A 27,218-nucleotide genomic window follows, 5' to 3' on the forward strand; every position below is an offset into this window, starting at 1 on the left:
AATAGCGGTCTGGATGTTCTGGCACCGGTGGAGGCTCAGTCTATGATCTGAACTTGGGTAGTTAGTTTGAGCCTCCACCAGCGCTGTGGTGTGCACACTGCTATTGCTAGTAAGCTAGTTTGATATCTGCTAGTGCAAGTCTGTCTAACCCAGGCTTATAGGTTCACTCCCAGCTGGAGTGTAGGCAAACCCAGAGGCCAACACTTAAAGAAGAAAGAAATGTTACTTACCTGTACAGTGACTGGAGTTCTTTGAGATGTGTGGTTTCTATCTGTATTCCACTACTCACCCTCCTTCCCCTCTGCTTTGGATTGTAACATCCAATTTGCAGTAGAGAAGGAACTGGAGAGGTGACCAGTCCATTCCACCCCTTACAGCCTTCATTCAGAGTCTGAGGCGAAGAAGAGTACAGGCATGGGCCAATGGACGCTGCTAGAAAGAATCATCCAGTCTCAGGTGTGTGGAATATATGAGCACTCACTGTGGAATACAGATAGGGACCACACATCTCAGAACTCCAGTCACTATACAGGTAAATAACATTTCTTTACACAGTTTTTATCTGTTTAATATATGCCATATGAATTTTGTATTGTTCTAGATTTTTAATCAACATGTCATGCAGTACCTAATCAAATGCCTTTTAGAAGTCCACGTATATTACATCAACACAATTACTTGTATCAACCAAATTTATAATCTCCTTTTAAAAAATCAAGTTAGTTTAATAGGATCTCTTTTGCATAAACCATTGTTGATTAGCATTAATTTATCGAGTCCCATGTCAGCTGCTTCATTACCTTGCCTGGGATCAGTGTCAGATTGACAGCCCTATAATTATGTTAGTCATCCTGTTTATCCTTTTTAAATATTGGCACAACATTAGTTTTCTTTCAGTCTTCTTGACAAAGCCCTGGCTGGGATGATTTAATTGGGGATGGGTCCTGCTTTTGAGCAGGGGGTTGGACTAGATGACCTCCTGAGGTCCCTTCCAACCCTGATACTCTATGATTCTGGAACTTCCCCAGTGTTCCAAGGTTTATTGAAAATCAACAAGGTCCTTAGCCTGCTCCTTTAAAACTTCTGGATGCCAATTATATAGCCCTGCTGATTTTAAAAATGTCCTAGTTTAGTAGCTGCTGTTTAGCTGAGTTGATATTGGAATGGAAAGAGTAGTGCTGTCATCATTGTCATATGATATGACTACATTATCTGTTCCCCCCCAAATACAGAACAGAAATATTAATTCAACACTTCTGCATTTTTTACATTATTGCTGATAATTCTACCATTTCTAGCTAGTAATGAACCAATACCATTGTTGGATTCTTTTTGTTCCTAGTATACTTAAAAACAGTCCTTATTGTCCTTAACTTTGCTAGCCATAGACTTTTTCTTGTGTTCCTAGCATTAGCGTATAGGCAATTAAAGAATTTTCCTTTGTTCGTGAACCGTGGCCACTGGGAGCTGCGGGGGGCCATGCCTGAGGACAGTCAATGTCAGCAAAATGTCTCATGGCCTGCAGTCAAATTACCCTGATGGGCCTCATGTGGCCCGCAGACTGCAGGTTGCCCACCATTGATATAGTACTTTTGTTACAATGCAGTAAAATAGCTAAATGTATAGTCAATTGCTTGATTACACTTACAGTTCATTATTGAGAATATTTAAGAGACCAACTATCAAGGCTGATTTCCCCACTCTGGCACTTTGAGTGCAGAAGGTAGGAGCCTGCAAGGATTACAAAAAATAATACTTGCCACTCCAGGCTTGTATTAAACTCCCAGCTTCTCTCTGACCTTGGATGGGTAGATGCTGCCACCACCCAAATGCAAACCCCTTGGGACCCAGGAAGGTGCACTTGGGAATTCCCTCCAGTGGGGTACCCTCAAGCCCTTTCACCCCCCGCCCCTCCCCAGGGGAAGAGCTGAGAAAGAAAACAAAGGAAATTAGTTTTTGCCCTGAGCTAATTAAACAACATGCCCAAACCCTCTTAGGACACCAAAAATCCAATCCTGTTCTTAAAAAAGGTAAATTTTATTAAAAACAAAAAGAAAGAAAATACAACTGGAACTTAGGTTTTTGCTAGATTTTAAAAGAGCAATTCCAAAAATTAAGTACCCAAAATAGCTTTCTTAGGGGTTTAGCTTAAAGGTTACGAGCAAGCAAACAAAAGCATCTGGGGTTAGCACAAAGGAGTCCACAAGCCAATAAGAAATAACCTAATTGTGTCTTTCTAAACATTCCTAATCTATTTACACATCTGGGAGTTCCAAATAAGTAGTTCTAGGTATGATGTGATGATCTATGATCATATCTGGCTTAAAGCTTCTCACAGCAGAACTGCTCCCTGTTCCCCTCTTTCCCAGAGAAAAACACCAGAGAGAAAGGGGAAGTTTTTTTCCCCATTTTAAAAAGTTCTAGCCTTCCCATTGGCTCTTTTGGTCAGGTGTCCACTCCCTTTCCTTTACCGGGGAGATTTTTTAATCCTTTACAGGTAAAGCAAGAAGAGAACAGCCACCAAGAAGGACTTTATTGCTAACTGGCTAGCTGGCTGTCTATAAAAAGGAGTTAGCCCCCATCCCTTCATTTATTGCACCAACTAACCAAGCTTAGCCAAATTTAGTGTCTGAAAACAAAGCAGTACAATACAGAAGAGAAAGAGTTAATATGTTACAATTCCGCAATGCAGTTCTTACAGCATTTGGTTCACTTTACACAGAAGGTGTGCTCCTGAGATATGCATCTGAGACTACAAATATGAGAATACATACATATAGACTTATTTTCAGGATAGAGAGCACTGTCTATATCACTCAAGACTAAAATTTACCAAATAGCTTTTTATTTTATTTTTCTGGTCTAATGGCGTACCTTTCTTTATCTCTGTTTTGGATATTACATTCCAAACCAGTTGCCCATTCCAAACCAATTACCCAACTTGTATCAGGACAGAGAACGAACATATCTTGCTTTTGACAGGTTTCCTATTTTCCAGTTCTGTATCTGACTTCAACTTTGCAGTGTTGTGGAATACTTGGCATGAGTGAATAGTTATGGGAAGCACATGATACCAGCCAGTTAGTATAACTACCTAGCATTCACATTTAATATAATGTATACAATATTATTTCCATGCACATAATACCAATTAATATGGTGTGTATGTTTATATAACATATACATGTTGGCTAAGAGTAGTAATTTTGAAATTTCATTGGGACAGAAAAATGCAAGAAAAAGATTAGGAAGTTTATATTACAAATTCAAACTCGTATACATGTTTTCTGCTATAACATAATTTTAAAATAAAATCTAAGCTTAGTTTGAATGCCTATGGGTTTTGTTTTGTTTTTTAAAGTTTTCACATTTTTATTATTGATATGTAGGTTACTTTTTTAATATTTAGCAAAGTTAAAAGGACACTGCTAAGTAATATTTTATTCTTTTAAATTTTTTCCTGTTATGTTTGTATATTCTTCCTAGGTACTGGAAAATAATTATTTCCTTTTCATATTTTGTATGATTTTTATTATTATATTGAACGTATATGTTTTCCCTAAATCCTGCATTGTTATCTTAGGCAAATCTCCCATGGAAGGCCATAGGAATATAGGATTAGGCCAGTAACACTTTGTTTTGGGCATAAACCAACTTAATGTTTGGCTTCTGTTCTTCCTTGTTGTCAGCATAGCTCTGTGAATAGGGGTTATTAGTTTTTTATCTCAGAACAGAAACAATGGCGGTACCCCGGTAGCAACTCCATAGTTGGGGGTTGTCTTCCAAATTGGGGTTAAAATGGTGTGTAGAAAGGCTTTCAGTATGAAATTTCAGATTTTGTATTTTTTATATAAATTATATATCAATGTTAAGGTAAAGCCACGCAACAGTACATACCCTTTTCTCCCTCACACTCAGGCCTTACTGTTACAATAGCTATCATATACAGCAGAACACACATTATAACCTTAACCCTTCCTCCCTGGGGTTGCCAGTCTTCCAGCACCCCCTGGGCCAAACTGTCTCCTCTCAGTATACACATTACTTCACCAAAAATTCACAACTAATTGTATTAGGAGAGGTAGTTTGTTAAAGGGATGTAAAGAGGGGAAGGCTGGGGGAGGCAAAGTTAATGTTGCTGTATGATGTCTGTGGTGTATGGTAGTTATTGTAATGGGACAGTGTCGGCCTGTGGGTGGCTTAACTTTTCCTTTTTTGTGTGTGTGTGAATTTGAATCCATTATGTGTGTGTGTGGGTGTGTGCGCGCGTGCAGTAATAGAGGCAGCGGGGCGATGGGTCATTTGTGGTGCCACCTTCAGTTATATCTCTTGGCTTGAAAAGATGCCACATGTACACCTAGACGCTCGCACCCCTAGCCAGAGCCCTCTCACAACCCAACTCCCAATTTCATGAGCATTCATGGCCCGTCATACAATTTCCATAGCCCTATGTGGCCTGCAGGCCAAAAAGTTTGCCCACCCCTGCTCTAGAAGTTCAAAGTATTATCTATTATATTTCAAATCCAGGGGATATTTCTCACTAGATTTTACTGTCTTTAAGGTGAGCCAAAAATAGTCTCAAATTAATAGAAATTGTTTTTTAAAGGGTTATACTGCAGTACAATAACAAGTAGTTGCTTCTGCTCCTCAGTGACTGAATGTAAAGACTAAGGTTTCACATTAATATCAACTAATTATTCAATAGAAAATAATATAATTCCATCAGATGAACAGGTTCTAATATGCTTTTAGGTACACAGAGATAGGATTATCTGACAAGACTCAAAATTGCGATACTATTTCAAATTAATAATTTACAACTGTAAACAACCAGCACCTATTTGACATTAAATCTTCACTGATGGGCAGGGGTGAAAGTAAGTCGAGTGACTTACCGGTACGCTGGGGCCAGCTCTGGCCCCTGAAAGGGCGGGGGGAGGGCCTAGGGCGGAAGGGGTGGGCTTGAGGGGGTCAGAGCCAGCCCCCACCCACCCTGTAAGGTAAGTGCTTTGCCCCTCCTTCTCCTCCTCCTTCCCCCCTCCTCCACCAGAGTAGCAGCAGCAATCGGGGCTCCGGGGTCTATTTAAAGGGCCCGGGACTCCCCTGCTTCTACTGCCCCAGTCCTTTAATTAGCCGCCGGAGCCCTGGGGAAGCGGCGGGGTTCCAGCGGCTATTTAAAGGACTGGGGTGGTAGAAGCAGGGGAGCTGCAGGCCCTTTAAGTAGCTCCCAGAGCCCTGGGGTAGCGGGGGCTCCAGGTGCCTTGCTACCCCGGGCCTTTAAATAGCTCCCGGAGCCCTGCAATAGCAGTGGTGGGGCTCCGACAGCTATTTAAAGGGCTGGGGTGGTACAAGCAGGGGAGCCCTGGGCCCTTTAAATAGCTGCTGGAGCCCCGATGCCGCTACCCCAGGGCTCCAGCAGCGGAGGCTCTGGAGCCACTGCTGGGAGCCCCAGACCCTTTAAATTGCCCCTTGGGGAAGCCAGGCTGCCCCAATACGGTGCACTGGCTCTTGCGGGTATGCCGTACCGGGGCGTACCGGCTTACTTTCACCGCTGGTGATGGGAAACCAATTTTCCATCTTGTCTAGATTATTTGGATATATTTCTTCTAAAACATCTCACGAGACTTGCCATCACTGTCTTTCTATGAAAATGTACTTTTGTTTCTGCAGAAACATTATATTAATATAAAATAACATGCTGGAAATTTGAAAGTATAATTTTTGTAAAATAACCATTCTTTAATATAACCTAATATAATTTGACTTAATTCTTTCCTCTAAAATAAAACACATTGAGGTAAATTTTTGTGGTTGTAGCTGGAACTCTTGTTCAGCTTTTGTTTATTGCTAATGTAAGCTGTCCACTTCAAGACTGATTCATGCAACGTGCTCATGTCCCTCAGCAGTTTTAAATCCCACTGAATTCAATGCGAGTTGAGAACCCTACACATAACAGGGAGTGGGTTTTTAATTAAACTCATGATCCAGTCTGAATATTTAACTTTTAATGTTAATCAACAACAGTCCTAAATAGCAAACACATCCTTAAAGGGAAACAAATAAAAAATCTCCCAAATGGACTGAGTTTTAGTCTCACTGTGTTTGTCTGTTGTATCCACATGTTGTGTCTTGTCTTTATATTTTAAGCTCTTTGAGCAGGGAGTGTCTCTCTGTTACATGTTTGTACAGTGAGTAGCACAATGGGGCCCTTGGCTTCTATGCACTACTGCAATACAAATAATAATAATAATAATAATAACAGAGTATTGAAAGAATTTCAAACAACCTGATAAGCAAGATTATTATTTTATTCTAAACTGTATGTTATTAATAAATAACAATCCCTATTCAATGCTAGAGGCTCGTGACTTAAAACAGTACAGCAACAAGTTGCTAACCATCCTTTGAGTTTGCAGTAATTAACATCAGATCCCAGACCTATTAAAACTTGAATGCTATCTAAGTGTATATTCTAGTAGACCAAACCTCTAAAGGGCTTTCCTGTTTTGTGCATGCCACCTGCACCACTTAGGTAGATGGTTACTAATTCCCCCTTGAGTTAAATGAGTTCTATTTCCATGCACAAAAAGAGACCCTTAAAAAAAATTGGTCTCTTATGTGTCTGCGGCAATACAATTCTGTCAGATTGGTAGGAGGTTTTTTTGCTGTTATTATACCTTCCTGAATTCTGCCCATGCTACTCATAGAATTCAGTTCCTTACATTACTGTATAAGATTTATAAGTTAACTGTATGGTTTTTGGTTTAGTACTTGGTTTGCCTAAAGCAATCTTTTTTGGAAAATCAAATAAATATAAACAATCTGAAAAATTCCTGGCAAAGAACTGGAGGTATCTCAACTAGTAAAAATAAAGATTACATGTCAAAATCTGATCTTAATTTAACTGGTGTAAATCTCCAAAACTTCATGGAAGAAAAGTAATAGGAGAAGTTGAGACGGAAATCGAATGGAATATTGTAAATTTTTGTAGAGGATTTATAGCACAACTTTTTTTACTGATCAATTAAAGCATTGAAAGAACTGTAAGCATTCCTTTTTGCTTATGCTGCTGACAAATCATAATGTTTAGAACAGCAAGAAAAATTTCTTAGACTTTATAAAACAAATTAAGTTTCTGGAGTAAACGTGTAATTTCCACTGAAGTCAAAGAGAATATGTAGAGGGCTGTAGCATTTATATTATTGATGGATTGATATTACCAATGGTATCTTAAACCATAGTAACCTGTGCCAAAGGTTTGCACTCCCTAAGGACTATAGTATTAGAATTAGCAGGGCAAGAACCACCATTAGAAATGTCATTAGGTCTGGAGACTCTAGGAACACACAAGGAATGATAGCAGTGACCTCAACGGCATTCACAAGTTATCAGTCTTCTCTTTATTAAAAACCTTACTACATAGATATTCAATGCCAGAGTTATAGATACATAGATAAGGTGGAGCAACGCCATAAGATGTCCAGCGTCAGTGTTTTCATACTGACATCCACAAAGGTACCATAAAGATGGGTGGCTCTCTCAACAGGTGGTCATCTGTGGAGTATTTCCTGATGTATTCTTTTTCCCTATTCATGCTGGGGAACCCCTTTTATGCTGTGTTACACTCATGCCTGTAACCTGTATGCATATGTATGACGGTTCCAATCCCTTTTCCCTTATTGGGACTTCTACACCCCATGAAATCTGGAGTGACCCACTTCTTATACACTATCCTCTTAGTTCCTCTTATTTTCATTAGCATTTACATCATCAAGTCGCCATGGTGATCTGTGGTTGTTGCAGAATTTTACAATCAGGTATCTTGTGATATTGACAGGTGCATTATGGCATATTTTCCCAAACATCATCTATTAGCATGTTTTACACTAATCTTGTATGTCTAGTGGTACAGGGTTACTCCTGGGTAAGCTCCTCATGTCAACCCTTCTTAAGGCCTAAGACCTAATGTGGCTAAGCTAAACTCTTACAAGTCTCAGTCTGCAGGTCTTGCATTACATCGTTACTTTGCTTATATACCTAATATACATTCATCACTCATAAATACTTAGGCAACCTTATACCCCTACAATACTATCCTACTTATACCTATACCTACAACTTAAATCTATTAATCACGTATTAATTACATATGAATTAACCACAACAATAGATAACACAATTACATGATTTTTATAAGGTGATTAGCTATTGGGCTAAATTTAGCTCAGTATATGCTGATGGCTGAAATGTGGATGTATGCAGAATAGAATATGGCATATTCTTTTTCAAGTGGCCTGTAAAGAAAATCAGTTAAATATGATGGAAGTGGCTTTAACATGCACTGGCATTATAGATGGATATTTTCCAGACTTCTTCTGTAGCTGTAAATATGTAACTGACTGTAACTCTCCTAGAAAATGTAAACGAATGCTATCAGATTAGATGTGAAAGTTTATTATTTCTTGATGTCCACTGTTGGAATAAGCACACTCTCCCTTATATTTTTAATATGTTCTGCTCAGCTAATTAAAGTTAAAATGTGGAGCTGGATACATTCATATCAAGTTATCTGCACTATTAGTTACATGTTGGTTGGTTGATTTAACCACATTAAATAGTCATCATTTTTTAGTTTTGTCAGCTTAGCTGCTGCCAACAAAGATTTGTCAGAAGTTGGCAGGTTTTTCTTCTGTCTGTGTTTAAAATTCTTGTTTTTACAGTTGTGGCTGTGTTTTTGTTTTAAAGGTTGGAAGGCACTTACCCAAGCACCCTGCAGTCAGCCACCTCTCCATGAGTCCAGAATATCAAGATAATTCACTGCTAAAAAGGGATGAACAAAACCATGAACTTCATACTCCTCCTCTGAATAGTAACTTCTCAGGATATAACCAAAAGGTAGACAAGAATGGCTGCAATTTCTTAAAATTTTAAGTTCTAAAAATGTGTGCTCTCACTTATTAGACAAGTATGGTGATGATCTTTCTGAAATAATCTCTTTGGCATACTGTCTAGACACAGGAGTTTATTAAAAAATGTCTAGTATGAGTGTTTTTTAAATAGTTTACTTTCACATCAAGGCATCAGATATGGAGGTCATTAATTAATCTATTTATCTCTGTGATGAACAATCACATACTATTATTAATGCATCAAATTTTGGACTTAAATTTTATACTTTTTAGAAGTAATTTCTTCAGTCTCTGGTCTCAGTTTTGCCCCTCCAGTTCACAGAAACCTGTTTTTTGGGTGGCGAAGCTGAAATTCTCCTTGGCCTGAGCATATGACTGGAAGAATTGCAGATTTTCTCCAGCTGACCATCTAACAAAAGAGGAACAGAGACTATTTTAAAAGGGGTTCATTCCCATTGCCAGAACGAGAAGGCTTAATGAGAGGAGAGGAGGAAGGAGGGATTCTGCCTTCCCTGAGAACTTAGACCAAACCTGGAGACTCACAAAAGGAAGTTTTAGAGTAACAGCCGTGTTAGTCTGTATTCGCAAAAAGAAAAGGAGTACTTGTGGCACCTTAGAGACTAACCAATTTATTAGAGCATAAGCTTTCGTGAGCTACAGCTCACTTCCTCAGATGCATATCGTGGAAACTGCAGCAGGCTTTATATATACACAGAGAATATGAAACAATACCTATTCCCACCCCACTGTCCTGCTGGTAAAAGGAAGTGAGACCAGAGTAAGGGAGATTGCATTCAGGAGTATGTTTTCCATAGATTTGTAACACTCCTGTGCTTTTTAAGAGTAAAGTAAGTGTGTGTGTGTGTGTGTGTGTGTGTGTGTGTGTATGTATGAGAGAGAGAGAGAATATGTGAAATTCTTTTGCAAAGCCTTTTCCCCTTACTTTATCTGCCACGTGTCCCCAAACAGTTAAATTATTAACCAACGCGCCCATGAAGGTGCAGTTCTGTGGGTGTGTGCATAAGCAGCTGGGAAATCTTGAGAGGTTCAGCAATGGTTTCAGGGCCAAGGGTGACTACCTGCAAGAGGGACTTAGCAGTGTCTGTAATAATGATCATCTGATCTGACCCCCTGCATAACACAGGCCACAGAACTTCACCTAGTAATTTCCTTATCAGTCCCATAGCTGCTATAGAGTATCTTTTAGAAAGATGTCTAGTCTCAACTTAAAGACTTACTGTGATGGAGAATCCCGATAGGATTACCATATTTCAAGTTCTCAAATAGAAGACACTGCTAGGGGAAATGGGAGCTAGAGGAAAAGGAAGGTTAGACTTTCTATTGCGATACAATACCATGCCACCCTTACTTCTGTGCTACTGCTGGCAGCGGCCAACACTGTCCAGCCGCCCAGCTCTGAAGGCAGTGCCACTGCCAGCAACAGCACAGAAGTAAGGGTGGCAATACCATACCGTGCCACCCTTAGGTGCTGCCTTCAGAGCTGGGTGGCTGGAGCCAACTCTGAAGGCAGTGCTGCCACCAGCAAAGAGGACAAAAAAGAGGTCATGTCCAGGAAAACCTGGACGTATGGTAACCCTAATCCTCCATATCCCTAGGTAAGTGATGCCAATTGCCCTCGCTGTTAAGGATTTGTGCTTTATTTCTAGTCTGAATTTGTCTAGCTTCAGCTCTCAAATCTTATTCTGCCTTTATCTACTAAATTAGAGAGTCCTACTATCAGGTATTTCTTCCCCATGTAGGTACATGCAGACTATGATCAAGTCACCTTGTAATGTTTTCTTGGATAAACTAAATAGCTTGAACTGCTTAAGTATCTGACCATTAGACATATTTTCCAGACCACAGATCGTTCTTGTAGCACTTTTCTGAACCCTTTGCAGTTTTTCAACATCCTAATTGCAGTATGTACACCAGAACTGGACACAGTATTCCAGTAATGGTCTTGCTAAGGCCATAGATAGAGGTAATACAACATCCCTGTTTCTGCTTGATATTCACCTGCTTATACATTCAAGAATTACATTAGCTCTCTTAGCTACTGGGAACTTATGATCAAGTGGTTTCCTTCGATGACGTTTAAGTCTTTCTCATTGTCACTGCATTGCAGGGCACATCTTGTGTGACCCACATTCTTTGTTTTTAGATATATGACTTTCCATTTGGCTGTGTTAAAATGAATGTTTTTTTAAAAAGAGCCCACTTTCTTAAGTGATGCACGTCATTCTATATAATTGACCTGTACCCATCATTCTTTACCATTCCACCAATTTTTCTTAGCTTAGTTGCTTCTCCCTTCTTCTCATCGCAAATAATCCCCACACCCTTCCTCCTCAGAGCTATTGCCCTTTGTCTTGCCTTATGTTTGCGTTAATTAGAGTACAATTTCTTTGGGGTATGAATGTTTGCTCTGTTTTGTAAAAACTATGTACATTAATGATATACATGTGTTTTTAAATTAGAATAGTAATAAACAAGCTTTCTCAGTTAACCCCTCTGACCTTTGCAGTTCTCTCTCCTTGGAGAGCCTAGGTCTAGCAATCTTCAGGGCATAATGCAATATGCATTTATCTTGTTTCTCTTGTGTTTTTATTTTTGTTTTAATCTCTACACTGGAAACGTCTAGTTACCCTGGCAACAAGTGCTGTAGAAATGAGCACAATTTCTAGTTTATTATATGTATTAATATTATTATTTTAAGCATAAAAGCTAAGATACTTAGGATTTTATTTCACATGTCCTACCTGGCACCTAAGTTTTCAAAAAAATGTTTGTCTCTTATTGGGTCAAGATTTAAAGGAAGCATACAAAGTACCTGCAAAACCCCATGCTTGTATATGCAGACTAGCTAACTTGTTTGAATAGTCATGCACTTTACTATCCTTCTGCCTGTTTGCATGCATATATGCAGGTTTTTGTGAGTAATGCATATTATGAAAATTTAGCCCCATTTGTCTTCAAATAATTTTTTGAAATGATTGGTTCTTAGGGGAAATGCAGATTTGAAAACAACAAATAAATAATATGTTTGGATGAAAATAATTTTAAATGCAAATATTATTTTTATAATCCTCCCCCACCCTGGTTTTAAAGCAAAGAGTGTAGGATTTCAAATAATCTAAAATGGTCTTTTGTTAGTTACAATTATTTAATCTAAAATACTGCATCAATTAAATGTTTATATTTCTTATATGGTGGATATTACTTGTAAAACTTATAGTTAGTTATTAAATAATATTGAAATGTTTCTGTATATTTTAAAGACCAAATTTTATATCTGATGTATTATTTGTATTTATAAACTCTTTTTGTTTTGGTTCCAGAAACTTCAGGAGGAAAATACTAAATTAAAGCATGAACTAGAAGATTTAAGGTATTAATATTCAGTAGTTTATGGCTGGTAGTAAACGGCTACAAGAAGGAGCTCACATTGCTATGGGGCGGGGGAAGAGAGAGCAAGAAAGAAATTTACAACTGAAACTCCCCTCCCCCTGCTTTTCTGTCTCTAAAGAAAGCAGCAGTACCATTTACATGTTAACTGATAACTTCTATAAGGTAAAGTTTTTATATATATGTATTTCAGAGTCAGTTATGTTATTGATTCTGATTTAATCTCTCTTCCAAGTGGTTTAAGATTCTAGCAGGGGACATTAACACCGGTCTAAATGCAGAATTAAAGACTAGCGTGTAGTCACTGTGCATGCTCATTTCAGAGGAAAACAGAGTTGTAACTTGAAAATCACATGAGCTATTGCAGATAAAATGAGGGTATGTGTCTGAAGAACTACTTGTGCTTGCTTCCCAGTTAAAGGGACAGGAGGAAGCCTCGTAAGAGCTGTTTCTTAATTAGAACTGGTTGGAAAATTTTCTAAAGTGTTTTACTAGAAAATTCCATTTCAATTAAACTGATTTTTTTTTGCAAAATCTTATTGATTTTGATGAAATTTCCCATGAAAACAAATATTTCCACAATGAAAAATTTTTCATTTTAGGAAATTTTGTTTAAAAAAAATTCAAATTTGTTTCAAAATGAAATGTTTCTTTAGAAATGTGTTTTTTCACTTTTATATTTTTATGTATTTACATTTTTATATTATTTCATAACATGTCAATACATAAAAGGGCCTTGTATGTCCAGCTAGATTTCATTCAGGTCTCTATCTTGGTCTATTTGATCCTTTTTGCAGAGGTTGGGATGGGCAAGGGCTCCATCTCAAAGAAAGAAACATGGTCAGCCCTCAACAGAAGGAGGGCCACTCAATCTCTCTCTCACCTAAACAATGGGACAAATAATGAAAAAAACCAGTAACAGGAGTGGGATCACAGGTTCAAAAAAGGGATGCAGAAGGGAAAACACTGAGTAGATAACTCTTAACAGTGCCCACTGCTACAAAAAAGAATCAAGAGAATCAGGGAACACTGCCCAGGGAATTCAGTCCAGACCTCTGTCTCAGTTTGATTCATGGATAGGTGCATAATATGGGCCATACAGTTTCATGTCAGGGGCACAGCAGTCCAAACAATGAACATTCACCCTTTACCTTACATTTCCTGACTGTATGTGCAGTTTTGCAAATTGAGGCTGCAAGTGTGATCTGTGCTTCAGAATAATTTCTAGCATTGCATCAAAATGTTTTAGGTAAATGTCATCTTGTGGGATTTTTTATTATACTTGGCTTCATAATATGTGGTGTAATATTTTGTTTCCTAGAAGTCAGTATGCCCAGCTTATAGAAGAAAGGAAGAGTGAATGTTTTGATGAAAGACGTGTCCGTCTTTTGAAGGCACAAGTAATGCAGCTGGAGAGGCAGGTAATAATGTGACACTAGGAAATAAGAACTAGTTTGTATTTCAGATAATCTTTTTTTCTTCTGAAACTGCTTGCTCTAATGTGGAAATAGAATTTTTGTTCACAGGTAGGTGTACAATAGTAGATCCCCAGCATTGTGGTCCATGCTTCTAGCACAAGGCTGGAAAGAACTCCATGAGTATAGACTTACGGTATGCAGTGTAGTTGTAGCCGTGTTGGTCCCAGGATATTAGAGACAAAGTGAGTGAGGCAATATCTTCTATTGGACCAACTTCTGTTAGTTAGAGAGACAAGCTTTCATATAAAAGGAGTACTTGTGGCACCTTAGAAACTAACAAATTTATTTGAGCATAAGCTTTCGTGAGCTGCAGCTCACTTCATCGGATGCTTCTGCTCAAATAAATTTGTTAGTCTCTAAGGTGCCACAAGTACTCCTTTTCTTTTTGCAGATACAGACTAACACGGCTGCTACTCTAAAAGCTTTCAAATGTGGCTTGAAATCTTGTCTCTCACCAATAGAAGTTGGTCCTCACCCACCTTGACTCTCTCTAGATTTATAGGACAGGACAGTTCTTCCTTCACACCCAGCAGCAATCCATTAACACTAAGGAGATATAGTGTTGCCTGTCTATTATCTGGCTGTTCTTTTTTCATTTGTAATAACAGAGCTCGCACTGCTGCTCTATCATTCAGAAAAAGCTGTCTGAAGCTGATACATTTGGAATTTTCCTGAGATTTTCCTTAGGATTTCAATTAATCTGCAAACCCCACAAGAAAATGTAGTTCTGTAGACCTCCAAAATATTGAACAAATGAACAAATTTTTATAATTAAAGTAGTCCCAATTTCTAATTAGATAGACATATATCGTTTGCAGTGTTGTAGCCATGTTGGTTTCAGGATATTAGTAAGACAAGTTGTGAGAGGTCAGCTCTTTTATCAGACCAACTTCTGTTGGCGAAAGAGACAAGCTTTCGAGCTACACAGAGCTGAAGAATAAAAACTTTAATTTTGTCACTAAAATAAGCCTGATATACTAAACATGTCCTTTTTGAACAAGAAGATGCCATTTTTACGTAATACTTTAGAGTGGAACACGCTTTAAGAGGTTGAATGTTGAGCTCAAGCTATCTGACAGCTACTTTCTACACCTTATATAAATGTGAAAAGTTTGAAAGCCCTTTCAATATGTCTTCACCAAGAGAAAAGAAATTGAGAGCTTAAGGCTATGAAACTGTATTTGTAACCTACATAAAAGGGCCTTGTAAGTGGATAAGAAGGATAATTGAACAGTGAGATGGAAATTTTTAGCATGATGCTCAGGGATTTAGATGTGTTAACATTAATGGCACCTAATGTCTAAATCCCATCACTGAAAATTTACTCCTTGGTATTTCAGTTACCTACCAAGTCCTAGTTGAGTATATGAGAACCAAGAATAGCTACAAACAGTGATATTTATTTTGAATTTTTGTATATGGCAGTTTGTGTCTGTTCTGTATAGGTTCTTACACCATGTTCATCACTGTAGCATCTGAGAGCCTTCCAGTAGTGCATTGAGCACCGTGACTAACATTTTTCTGTGTGTGTACCACACTTAGCACAATGGAGTCCTGGTCCCCCTCTTAGGCAGTGCTGTAATACAAATAGTGAATAATAATATCTGTCACAAACTTGTTCTCTTATCTGATTCCCAAGGGAAGAAGTTTATGCAGTGGAGTGTTTTGTTTTGAAATTTACGCACACACACACACATTGGCTATATGTCTATCTTACAGATTGCCAGGGCCTGGACGTGGACCTTACACTTAGAGCAGAAAGTGGTGAGGTTTTGGTTCCTGGGGGAATTCATTCCACTGTTTTGGGCTGACTCCCAGAAAATCTCTGTCTCATGCACAGATGATTCTGGTCTGTATTGTAGGAAGTTCTATTCTGCATCACTTTCCTAGCATTTTGATATGATCACATTTTGTAATGTTATTAAAATTCATTACGTTGTGGAGGGCTTGCACCTGGAACCCACACAGTAACACTGAACATGAAAAGTGCAGCATAGGGGTGTCTGCCCTGTATATTGCAGTGGTAGATTCTGCCACAACTTCAGAAAAGTCTACTTGAAAGGGAGTGTTGGGAGAACAGCCACTGAACCTGCAGTCCCCTCTAGGTGGTACTGCTGGGGAAGCTGTAATTCACAGTCATTCATAATGACAAAGAATAGTCCTGGCATGAGGAGAAGACAGAGAAACCTGGTGGTTAGGGAACTTACCTAGAATGTAGGAGACCAAAGTTCAAGTACCTGCTGGAAGTGATTATCAGTTGTTTTTTTTTAATAAAAAATGGTTACCGTTTCAGCTGGAGAAATTGAAAGAAACCTACTCCAGAATATCCCATAGGCTAAGGCACTCTCCTAAAACGTGGGAGACCCCAGTTCAAACCTTTTTTCCATATCAAGGGGGAAGTTGAACCTGGATCTCCCTCATTCCTGGTGATTGCTCCAATCACTGGGTTAAAGATTATAAGGGGGGCCACACACACCAACACTGCTCGGTATCTTAGTCCCACTCCCTGAAAAATTTGGGGTCTGAAACAAGTCAGCAAATTCATGTCAAATTCATGAATTGTTTTGGGTTGCCCAAAACTCCATTTTTTTTGAAAATAAAGTATTAGGCCAAAATATTTTTGGCCAGTTCTGGTTGTAGGTGGGATGAAGATGCCAATTGTTTGAAACTGAATTAAAACAAAAATTTGACTTAGAGAATTTGATGCCCACTCACTGGTGGAATGGATAGGTGAGAGGGGTACAGGGATTTTCTCTAAAATACACTGATTGGTTCTGTAATTTTTAGGAAGACTCACATTGACAGACTTATAAAGCCAAAGATCCATTTGCCTTTTTGAAGGTTATTTGCAATAAACAGAACTAACCACTTAAAAATAAAAAGCTGCTTCAGGCACTCATTGTATTACTTTTTCTGTACTTTGGTATACTTGTTCATGTACTATTTTCCCATGATAACTGAGCTCTCTATTTTATTAGATGAGATAAAGCTACTCAATGAATGAATGAATGAATTAAAAGCATAAAAAAATAGTTCTTGAGGGGGGAAAATGACAAATTATAAGGATAATAAGCAGCAAGATAATAAATAATATCTGAGCAGAATGCTTCATAAAATGTATTTGCAGAAGAAAAATAAACACTCTGAATATGCATTTAGAAATAATTTTATTAATAATTTTCCAATAGGTGGTCCTACTTACAGAAGGATTAAGTTCTCCAGCAGTCCTTATGCTGGAATTAAAGAATTCCCTAGAGTCTCTTAGTGAGAAACTCAGGTAAGGAAATAGAGGGAACATTTGTATGTTTTGCCATTTTATTTGACGAAATTTGCCCTAATGCTGATGTCCTACACCAGGGCCTTCGTGGACACTGTAAATCCAATGTTAAGGGCTTTAAATATGATATAGGGGCTTGTGCGGGCCCTCTACATAGGTATAAATGTCACCTTTTACTCTTACTAATATGTGCATCATGGCCTTATTCAGAGTGGGATTTATGCCCTAGGTAAATTAGAATAGTAGAAATTGTCTGTCTGAACTTTGAAGATTAAACTGTCTTTTAAACCTTATTTCCCATAGCATTTGCTCTCCCCATTTACTTTTTATCCTACAAGAATTTGTTACAGAAAAAATAGAATGGTATTGGGCCCAAAACAGAGTCCTTTGGGATCTCACTTGATTCTTCTTCTGAACTTGACAAGTAATCAGTAGTTGCTCTTATTTTTTAAAAAATATATTTTCTGTGTAGTCAGTTGCGTATTCATCTTATGCTCAATCTGCATTTCACTAACTATGGGGAGGGGCTGTGGAACAATATTCAATGCCTTACTCAAGTTGAAGTGTACTGAGTCAGATTTTTAGTGTGGTCTCTCCTTTTCTACATGCAGCTTTTTGTAGATGGTCTCTTTCACATATGTGCTTGCATGGTATAATTTTTGTGCAGAAATTATAGAATTGACGTATACAGATTTCATTTGCATTTGAAGGCTATAGTACACAAAAGAGAGTGCACACAATAGCTGCACAAATAGAGGGCAAATTTAGCCCCCTTTGAAATCTGGTCTGTCAGGTATGTATTTGTTCCTATAACTCTTCTCGTGTACCATTTGAAACCTCAGGGTGCACTTACATAAATATTTTAAAAAATACATATAAAAATATACCTGACTTGACAAATATGGATATTAACCCTTACACAAATTTCTCTCTCTCATTCCCCACCACAAGAAAAACCCTCTCCATTTGGCCATATCCTCAAAAAAATTAAGAAATCCTGAATGAATATGCTGAGCTTCACAGCATGGCAACAAAAATGATTAGGGGACTGGAACATATGATTTATGAGGAGAGGTTGAAGAAACTGGGATTGTTTAGTCTGCGGAAGAGAAGAATGAGGGGGGATTTGATAGCTGCTTTCAACTACCTGAAAGGGGGTTCCAAAGAGGATGGCTCTAGACTGTTCTCAGTGGTAGCAGATGACAGAACAAGGAGTAATGGTCTCAAGTTGCAGTGGGGAGGTTTAGGTAGGATATAAGGAAAAACTTTTTCACTAGGAGGGTGGTGAAGCACTGGAATGCGTTACCTAGGGAGGTGGTGGAATCTCCTTCCTTTGAGGTTTTTTTTTTTTTTGAGATCAGGCTTGACAAAGCCCTGGCGGAGATGATTTAGTTGGGGATTGGTCCTGCTTTGAGCAGAAGGTTGGACTAGATGACCTCCTGAGGTCCCTTCCAACCCTGATATTCTATGATTCCATGATTCTATGACCTAAATGTAATCTAAATGTGGTACTACTGCTGGACAAGAGGGAATGTGTTCCAGAGCAGAGGTAATTCATCAGAAAATATTAAAGACTTTCCTACCGTTTTGAAATCCATCTCTTCCTTCTACTTTATAGAAATAAGAACAGCCATACTGGGTCAGACCAATGGTCCATCTAGTCCGGTATCCTCCCTTCTGACAGTGGCCAGTGCCAGATAATTCCAAGGGGATGAACAGAACAGGGCAAATACCAGTGATCCATCCCCAGCTTGTGGCAGAAGGAGGTTTAGGGACACCATGAACATGGGGTTGCATCCCTTATTATTAGCCATTGATGGACCAATCCTCTGTGAATTTATCTAGTTTTATTTTGAATCCAGTTATACTTTTGGCCTTCACAACATCCCTTGACAATGAATTCCACAGGATGACTGTGTGTTATGGGAGAAGTACTTTCTTCTGTTTGTTTAAATCCTGCTGGCTATTAATTTAATTGGATTTAGTTCTTGTTTTATGTGAAGGGGTAAATAGCACTTCCCTATTCACTTTCTCCACACTATTCATGATTTTATAGACCTCTATCATATCCTTAGTCATTTCTTTTCTAAGATGAACAGTCCCAGTCTTTTTAATCTCTCCTATATGGAAGCTGTTCTATATGCCTAATAATTTTCATTGCCTTTCGCTGCACCATTTCCAGTTCTAATACATCCGTTTTGAGATGGGGTGACCAGAACTGCAGTATTCAAGGTGTGGGCATATAATATTTTCTGTTTTGTTGCCTATCCCTTTCGTAATGGTTCCTAATGTTCTGTTAACTTTTTTGATTGCTGCTGCACAACGAGCAGATATTTTCAGAAAACTGTCCACAATGAGTCCAACATCTCTTTCTTGAGTGGTAACAGCTAATTTAGACCCCATCATTTTGTATGTATAGTTGGGACTATGTTTTCCAATATGCATTACTTTGCACTTACCGACACTGAATTTCATCTGCCACTGTTTTGTCCAGTTACCCAGTTTTGTGAGATCCCTTTGTAACTCTTTGCAGTCAATTTTGGATTTAATATCTTGAATAATTTCATAATCTGCAGATTTTGCCATCTCACTGTTCACCTCCTTTCCAGATCATTTATGAATATGTTGAACACAACTGGTCTCATTACAGATCCAGAGAACCCCACTAATTTCCTCACTCTATTGTGAAAACTGACCATTTTTGCTATACTTTGTTTCCTATCTTTTAAGCAGTTGCTGATCCATGAGGACCTTCCCTCTTATCCCAGGAATGCCTAATTTGCTTAAGAGCCTTTGGTGAGGGCCCTTGTCAAAGGCTTTATGAAAGTCCAAATACGTTGTATCAACTGGATCTCCTTATCCTCATGCTTGTTGACTCCCTCAAAGAATTCTAATAGATTGTAAGACATGGTTTCCCTTTCCAAAAGCCATTTTGACTCTTCCCCAATATACCATGTTTATCTGTGTGTCTGATAATTCTGTTTTTTACTATAGTTTCAAACAATTTGCCTGGTACTGAGGTTAGGCTTACCGGCCTGTAATTGCCAGGGTTGCCTATGGAGCCTTTTTAAAAAATCGAGATGATGTTAGCTACCCTCCAGGCTGATTTCAGTGATAATATTCCTTCCATAGTTAGTAATTCTGCAATTTCATATTTGAGTTCCCTCAGTTCTCTTGGGTGAGTACCATCTGATCCTGGTGACTTATTACTGTTTAAATTATCAGTTTGTTCCAAAAAACTTCTCCATTGACACTCCAATCTGGGACAGTTCCTCAGATTTGTCACCTAAAAAGAATGGCTTTGGCGTGGCGATCTTCCCCACATCCTCTACAGTGAAGACCAATGCAAAGAATTCATTTAGCTTCTCAGCAACAACCTTGTCTTCTCTGAGTGCTCCTTTAGCACTTCAATTGTCCAGATGCCCCAGTGAGTGCTTTGCAGGCTTCTTGCTTCTGGTCTACTTAAAAAAAATGCTGTTAGGTTCTTGAAATTCTGTCTCGCTCTGCCATATCGTATTTTTGCACTTAACTTGCCAGAGTTTATGCTCCTTTCTATTTTCCGCATTAGGATTTGATTTCCGATTTCTAAAGGATGCTGTTTTGCCTCTAACTGCCTCTTTTGCTATGTTGGTGGCATTTTTTGGTTCTCTCTTCTTTTTTTTATTTGGGGCATATGTTTAATTTGAGCTCCTATTACAGTGTTTTTAAATAGTCTCCATGCCATTTTCAGGCATTTCACCCTTGTGACTGTTTCTTTTAATTGCCATTTATCTAGCTTTCTCATTTTTGTGTAGTTCCCTTTATGAAGTTAAATGCTGCTGTGGTGGGTTTCTTTAGCATTTTCCACCCTGCAAGGATGTTAAATTTAATTACATTATGGTCGCTATTACTGAGCAATTCAGCTATATTCACCTCTTAAACCAGATCCTGTGCTCCACTTCTCGTCCTGTGGGTTCCAGTACAAGCTGCTTCAGGAAGCAGTCATTCATGGTGTCTAGAAATTTTTTCTCTGCATACCTTCCTAACATAACACATACCTACTCAATAAGAGGATATTTGAAATCTCCCATTATTATTATACCTTTGTAGCCTGTCTCATCTAACTGAGCATTTCACAATCACCATTGCTATCCTAGTCAGGGTTTCCTGCTGCTGTACTCTTATTGTTTGTTTAGGAGTATAGCAGTATAGTGAGGGGTGAAAGTAACAAGACTTACCAGTACGGGGGCCTGGCTCTGGGCCCCCAGAAGGGGTGGGGCCAAGGGTGGAAGGGGCGGGGCTGGGGTCAGCCTTCCCCAGCCAACTCATCTGTGCTGCCTGGCCCATGTTGCCCGGGGCTCTGGTGGAGATTTAAAAGGGCCTGGGGCTCCGGCTGTTGCTGTGGTAGCAGTGGCGATGGCAGCTGGGAGCCCTGGGCCCTTTTAAATCACCAGGCCCTGGGGCACCTGCCGTCAGTGGCCCTGCTAGCAGGGTCCCTACTGGCAGGGCTGCTGACGGGGTGGGGTGTGTTTAAAAGGGGCAGCGATGAATGTCGGCTGCATAGGGGCTGGTACTGGTGGCCACTTCTTACCAGTATGCCGTACCGGACCGTATCGGCATACTTTCACCCCTGAGTATAGTATTATTGTTCAGTAAAATTCATTAATGAAAATATATTACATTTTAGAGATGTTATATCATATGCAAATGAAAAAAATTGAAAGTTTTTTTTTTAATTATGTGCTTAAAATTTTCATTAGTATAAACTATTAAAACAGGTTAAATATTATAATAATAGGCCCTGGTACTCTCTATAAGGTTTGCTCAGATGGAGGTCTACACTCACGCATATCTAATAGCAGAACTGGGGCCATAGAATAGATTTTAATAAAGGGACAGGCTGTTAGCTGAGAGGACAAAGACGGATGCTCTGAGGAAGTTGCAATGATGTCTTCACAATCTGTCACTGATGAGACAGGGTATTTATTTAGAGTAAAAATCTGTAAAAATCTTTCTGTTCAGATTTGCTGAGGTCCTCTATTTACAGCTGAAATTAAAGAATTACAAAAATGTTTCATTTTTTGGTTTTCTTTCAACCATCTCTTAGTGCCTAAAATGCTGTTATAAACCTCTTATGGAACTAAGTTACATGCAGCAGGACAGCATGGTGTTTGGTCTATATTGAGTATGTTGATTATTTCAATTTAAACCTTATAAGGCACCCATACACCAAACAAATACTTGCTGAAAACTATAATAAAAATAATAAAATGGTATGAGTGAAACTACCTAGTCAAAGAATTCCAGTGTCCCTAATGCAAATTTAGTACTTGATTGCAACCTAAGAGATACCTCAACAGAAATGTATTATAAAGCATTCTGTTATATGTTGTAATGTAAGCAGTCTTTGGATTTTCAAGTGTTAAAATAAATGTAAATGTGAGATGTCTTACTTCTGCTGCAGTATTCCACCCCTCTTAGCCAATCAGGATTCTGAAATATTCTAAGAGATTAATAAGATTGATTAATATTTTACTAAGGGTATGGCTACACTACGATAATTATACTGGCATAACTATGTCAGTGTAGTTATGCTGGCATAAACCTGTAGTATAGGCGCAGCCTACACCAATGGAAGGGGTGTTTCTGACCGAGGAGGAACACAACTTCCCTGAAGTTAGCTATATGGATGGAAACATTCTTCCTTCGACATAGCTGCATTGACACTGGGGTTTAGATCAGCACTGTTTTATATCCATACCCCTGACTGACCTAGCTATGTCAATCCAACTTTAAAGTGTAGGCAAAGTCTTATATTTCTTAGGAACAGTCGGGGATCCTGGATGCCTGTTAGTAAACATGTGATAATTAAAAATAAGAGCTAGCAGACAATTAGATTGGGGAACACTAGGGTTTCTTAAATATTTCAAAGGATCAAAGAACTTATATAGCACATTGTTATCTAGCCTAAACTGTGCTTTCCAAACATACTTTTAAAATCTGTATTCAGTTTATCTGTCTAGTATGTCTAAATATAAACGCATCTCTGATTTATAAAGAGGCTTGCTTTAGTCTCTACAAAATCTGCATTGACATAACACAACTGGAAAAAAAAGCTTGATTTCTTTAAAACTTCAAAATAGATTTTGCTTCAGATGCTTAGCTTTTGAATCTATTCTAAATGAGTTGTGGTTGCAAATATTGTTTTGTGCACAAATATGAAACTGTACATAATATAGCTTTACTATATATATGAACATATATGTACACATATTTTTTTAAAACACAGGTCTTTACTTGACTTTGAAAACCATTCCTCTGAAGTACCAGTTGCCCGAGCTGAACTTACACAAATGATTGAAATATGTCAGGCCCTGAGAAACAGGCTGCAAAGAAACCATCAAGTAAGTTGTTACTATATCAGGATTTTATGTTAACTTCTCTTGTTTTGTTCACTTATTGTTTTAAAGTTTAGGTTGTGGGTTGTTTGTAGTTATCATAATTTGGATTGTACTTTTAAATACTTATTGCCATAATAAAAAGTTTAACACAAAATTTCCTTGCCTTCTGAGTTGATTTCTAGTTTCAGCAACATTTTGATGATGTATAAGGAAACAGTTCTCTTTTTTCCCCACAGAAAGTTAATTTCCCCTTCCAGAAATCAAACAGAGGTTTTCATTTTGTATCTTTACATCACCAAGTAATAATGGTACTTTTGTTAAGACGCTTGGCTTTTAAAAAGGTAGGCATGTAATATGAACATAAGAACATGAGAATGGCAATACTAGGTCAGACCAAAGGTCCATCTAGCCCAGTATCCTGTCTTCCCACAGTGGCCAATGCCAAGTGCCCTAGAGGTAATGAACAGAACATGTAATCATCAAGTGATCCACCCCTGTTACCCATTCCCAGCTTCTGGCAAACAAAAGCTAGGGACACCGTCCCGGCCCATCCTGGCTAATAGCCATTGATGGACCTATCCTTCATGAACTTATCTAGTTCTTTTGTGTATCTTTGCATAATCATTATAGAGATTGCCAAAGATATTGACTATGGTGGACAACCCAAGAGCAATGGCATGTGTAAATTGTTAATGGAAACACAATCTTCCTTGTAGTCTATCCTACCCAACAGTTAGGGAGAACAAAACATAAAGTATTCATATCAAGACAGATATAAGCATCGCAGCACATTGCATACGAGAAATCACCTTTCATTTGTGGATTGAGAAATATCCAAACATTGCAAACATTTATGCACATGCTTAATTTTAAGCATGTGAGTATTTTCACTTTTTTCAGTGGAACTGCCCATGTGTTTTAAATTAAGTACGTGGTTCTCTTTACATAATTTCATTGGATAGCTGGATATCTAAGTATAAGCATGACTTCCTGAGCCTGGAGGATGTTATAATAAGTCTGAATCTATTAAGTCTAAACCTGCACATTTGTATATAGTCCATAAATTAAACATATCTCTCCCTAATTGATTAATTACATCTGGTAAAACACCAAACTGATGACTGTTGAATGTAAATGAGATGAAGAAAGGAAACATTTGTTCCCACAGAGCTGGAAAAGATATTTATGATTATTTGTGCAAAATCACTTTAGCATTTGTGATCCCTTTAACACCTCCTTTCCATGAATATTAGTATGAGGGCTTTGTTTTGTTTGCAAAAATGTTCACTGGAAGGAAAGGTGGCTGGAATACTCATATATGTGTTAGCATAAACCTTCATGCCACAAATGACCAATTCAAGCCCTCTGCCTTTAACAGAAGTTGTAGTTATCTAATTATGGAGTAGGAACCATAGCATACAACTTAGGTTAATGATCACACAAGGCAAATACAGTAGATTCAGCTTATTAGCAGCCCCTTAATTGCCAGCAAAAAGTTGTCTTTGTCCGGCAGTTGCAAATGAGCGGAAGGTAGGTTTGTGGGGCTATAGCCAGGAAGGAAGTGCTGAGATGTGCCTTCCCTGGTTGCAGTCCTGCAAACCTTCCTGTGGGCAGGGCAACTGTAGGGAGGAGGGCTGCTGCCTGGATGCTGGGGCTTTCTATGGGGAGCCAGGATGCTGAGTGCCCACAGAAGTATACAATACTTCTCCCTGTGCTCTCCAGGTGTCAGAGCTCAGCATGTCCCAGTGCTTTCTTCCCTGGGTGCAGCCCCCTGACAGGGTGCAGCCTGAAGACAGCAGGGAGCCTGCAGCCCCTTACCTCCTGGTCCTTGTGAGCAAGCAGGTTTTCAAGGCTGCAGCCCCACAAGGAAGCACTGGGACGTGCTGAGTACCTGCCACTGGAAGGTTTGTGGGGCTGCAGCCAAGAAGGCATGTCTAAGCTCTTCCTTCTGTGGCTGCAGCCTTGAAAACCTGCCTGTAGCTAGGGCCGTTCTCCAAAAAATGTTCTTAATAAGCAACATGCCATTGCAAATATCCAAATCCCATTAACTTTAAAGTCAATGGGATGGCATTGGTTCTTGGCAATAGGTTGCTATTAACTGGAAGTTGTTAATATGCAGGTTGCTATTAAGCAGAATCTATTGTAGATACAGAAAAGACTAAAAAAAAAAAGTTTGCAAGCAATTTATAGATTGAAATTTGTTCCCATTAAAGGTTTGTCAAATAATTGTGACTGAACAAATTTGTAAAAATGAGTCAACGCATGGATAATTTGCAAACAAAATTGAGAGCTGAATTTATTGAATATATTGTTTTTCTATGAATAGTTAGACCACCTCTACTTATCAGTAGACAATTTTTCATTCTTCAGCTTTCCATCTCCAGCTACCTGACCTTTCCCTCTGGAGAAGAAAATGTTCATTGTTACCCAAAAGAAAGCGTTATGCAAAAGATGCAACTCATGTATAATCTACATTTACAGCTTCTGAAGTAATGAAATCTGGGAAGAGTTTTCTTCCAGAATCAATTTTAAATCCCAGCAGATGGTACAAAGATTTGCTCCAAGTCACAATAGAGAGACGGGAAGGAGGAAAAATCCCAGTCTAAGGATTAATTGGATATGGATAGTTGGATGATAAAAAATGAATTTTCTGTTCTTACTGTTACTTTCTAGTGATGATATGAACAGTAGCAAAAGCACTAAAACAATACATGATTGTATTTCAAACAAAACTTTTGTCCGTTTTTTATTCTGTACTCCATTTGGAATGTTATCAATATATTACAAACCCATTATATATGTTGGAGGACCAGGTCAAGGTTATTCAGCTGGAATAGCTTTAGACATGTTATCCTTGATTATGTTTAAAGGATTGGGTTACCTCAGAAGCTTTGATCCCACAATGTGACATATTCCCCATCTACCTTTATATGTAGGTCAGTTTCACTAGTACTAGTAAGATCATTTAGGTCTGTTCCTCTCTCCAGGTTTGCAAAGACATTTTCTTCTATAATGCTAATTTGCTAAGGATTCCTATGTTTTAGATGGCATTTATAACTGAATACTTATATAAAATTTAAATCCTACATTTAAATGTTTTCTATTCATTCTTTTAGTGATTTTTATACAGTACTTTTGTTCGGTGGTTTATTCTGAAAGGTTAGAGAAACTCAAGTTGAGAACTAGTCTCTCTATTTTCTTTTTAGAAGGCTTCATTTTACAAATTTAGTTTAAAATGTATAGTCTTTTGAATTTCTAGTTCTTGGGTGCAGTATTATTCATTTCAGATAAAGATTATTTTCAAAAAGTAAATGCTAGTGTTTTTAGAGTCTCATTTTCAGTGGTGCTGAGCATTCATTTTCAACTGATATCAGAGGAAACTGTAGGTCCTCTGCTCCTCCGAAATCCAAACCCTTAATATACATGAGCATTACAAAAATTTTCCACTGGGTGGCTACTATGATTGAGAATGTAGTAGGGTTCAGGTGATGGCTTTGGAATGACTTTTTGTTTCCAAATAAACAGTACTTCACTGGGTGAAGAAGAAATACACCCCAATTTTCCATTGCTAATAATGTATAGTAACAGTTTATGACCTAAATGGAAACAGTGTAAGAAAGCAATGTATTTTATATATTTGAACTATTCCACTCCATCATATATAAATGGTATTTTTTTTTCTGAGTTGGGATAAGTGCTTTTGACAAATTTCAGTATGATTGGATCTTGTAATTAAATGTTTGAATAGAGAGACTCATAACATTCA

General features: G+C 38.3%; 1 protein-coding gene across 1 annotated transcript in view; it reads left to right on the forward strand.

The window, feature by feature from the left end:
- The window catches only part of LOC311520576 (uncharacterized protein), a gene marked incomplete at its 5' end in the record, with an annotated part of 111,641 nt that overhangs the window by 3,533 nt on the left and 80,890 nt on the right, over nucleotides 1-27,218 (forward strand). The window contains 5 exons of the mRNA XM_084628132.1: nucleotides 8,746-8,895; nucleotides 12,251-12,300; nucleotides 13,639-13,738; nucleotides 16,984-17,072; nucleotides 23,341-23,455. Of these exons, the coding sequence (XP_084484258.1) occupies nucleotides 8,746-8,895; nucleotides 12,251-12,300; nucleotides 13,639-13,738; nucleotides 16,984-17,072; nucleotides 23,341-23,455 (504 nt within the window). The remainder of the gene's footprint in view (nucleotides 1-8,745; nucleotides 8,896-12,250; nucleotides 12,301-13,638; nucleotides 13,739-16,983; nucleotides 17,073-23,340; nucleotides 23,456-27,218) is intronic.

This window comes from Lepidochelys olivacea (genome assembly GCF_965140295.1).
Source record: "Lepidochelys olivacea isolate rLepOli2 genome assembly, chromosome: 5".
NCBI classification, from domain to species: domain Eukaryota; kingdom Metazoa; phylum Chordata; order Testudines; family Cheloniidae; genus Lepidochelys; species Lepidochelys olivacea.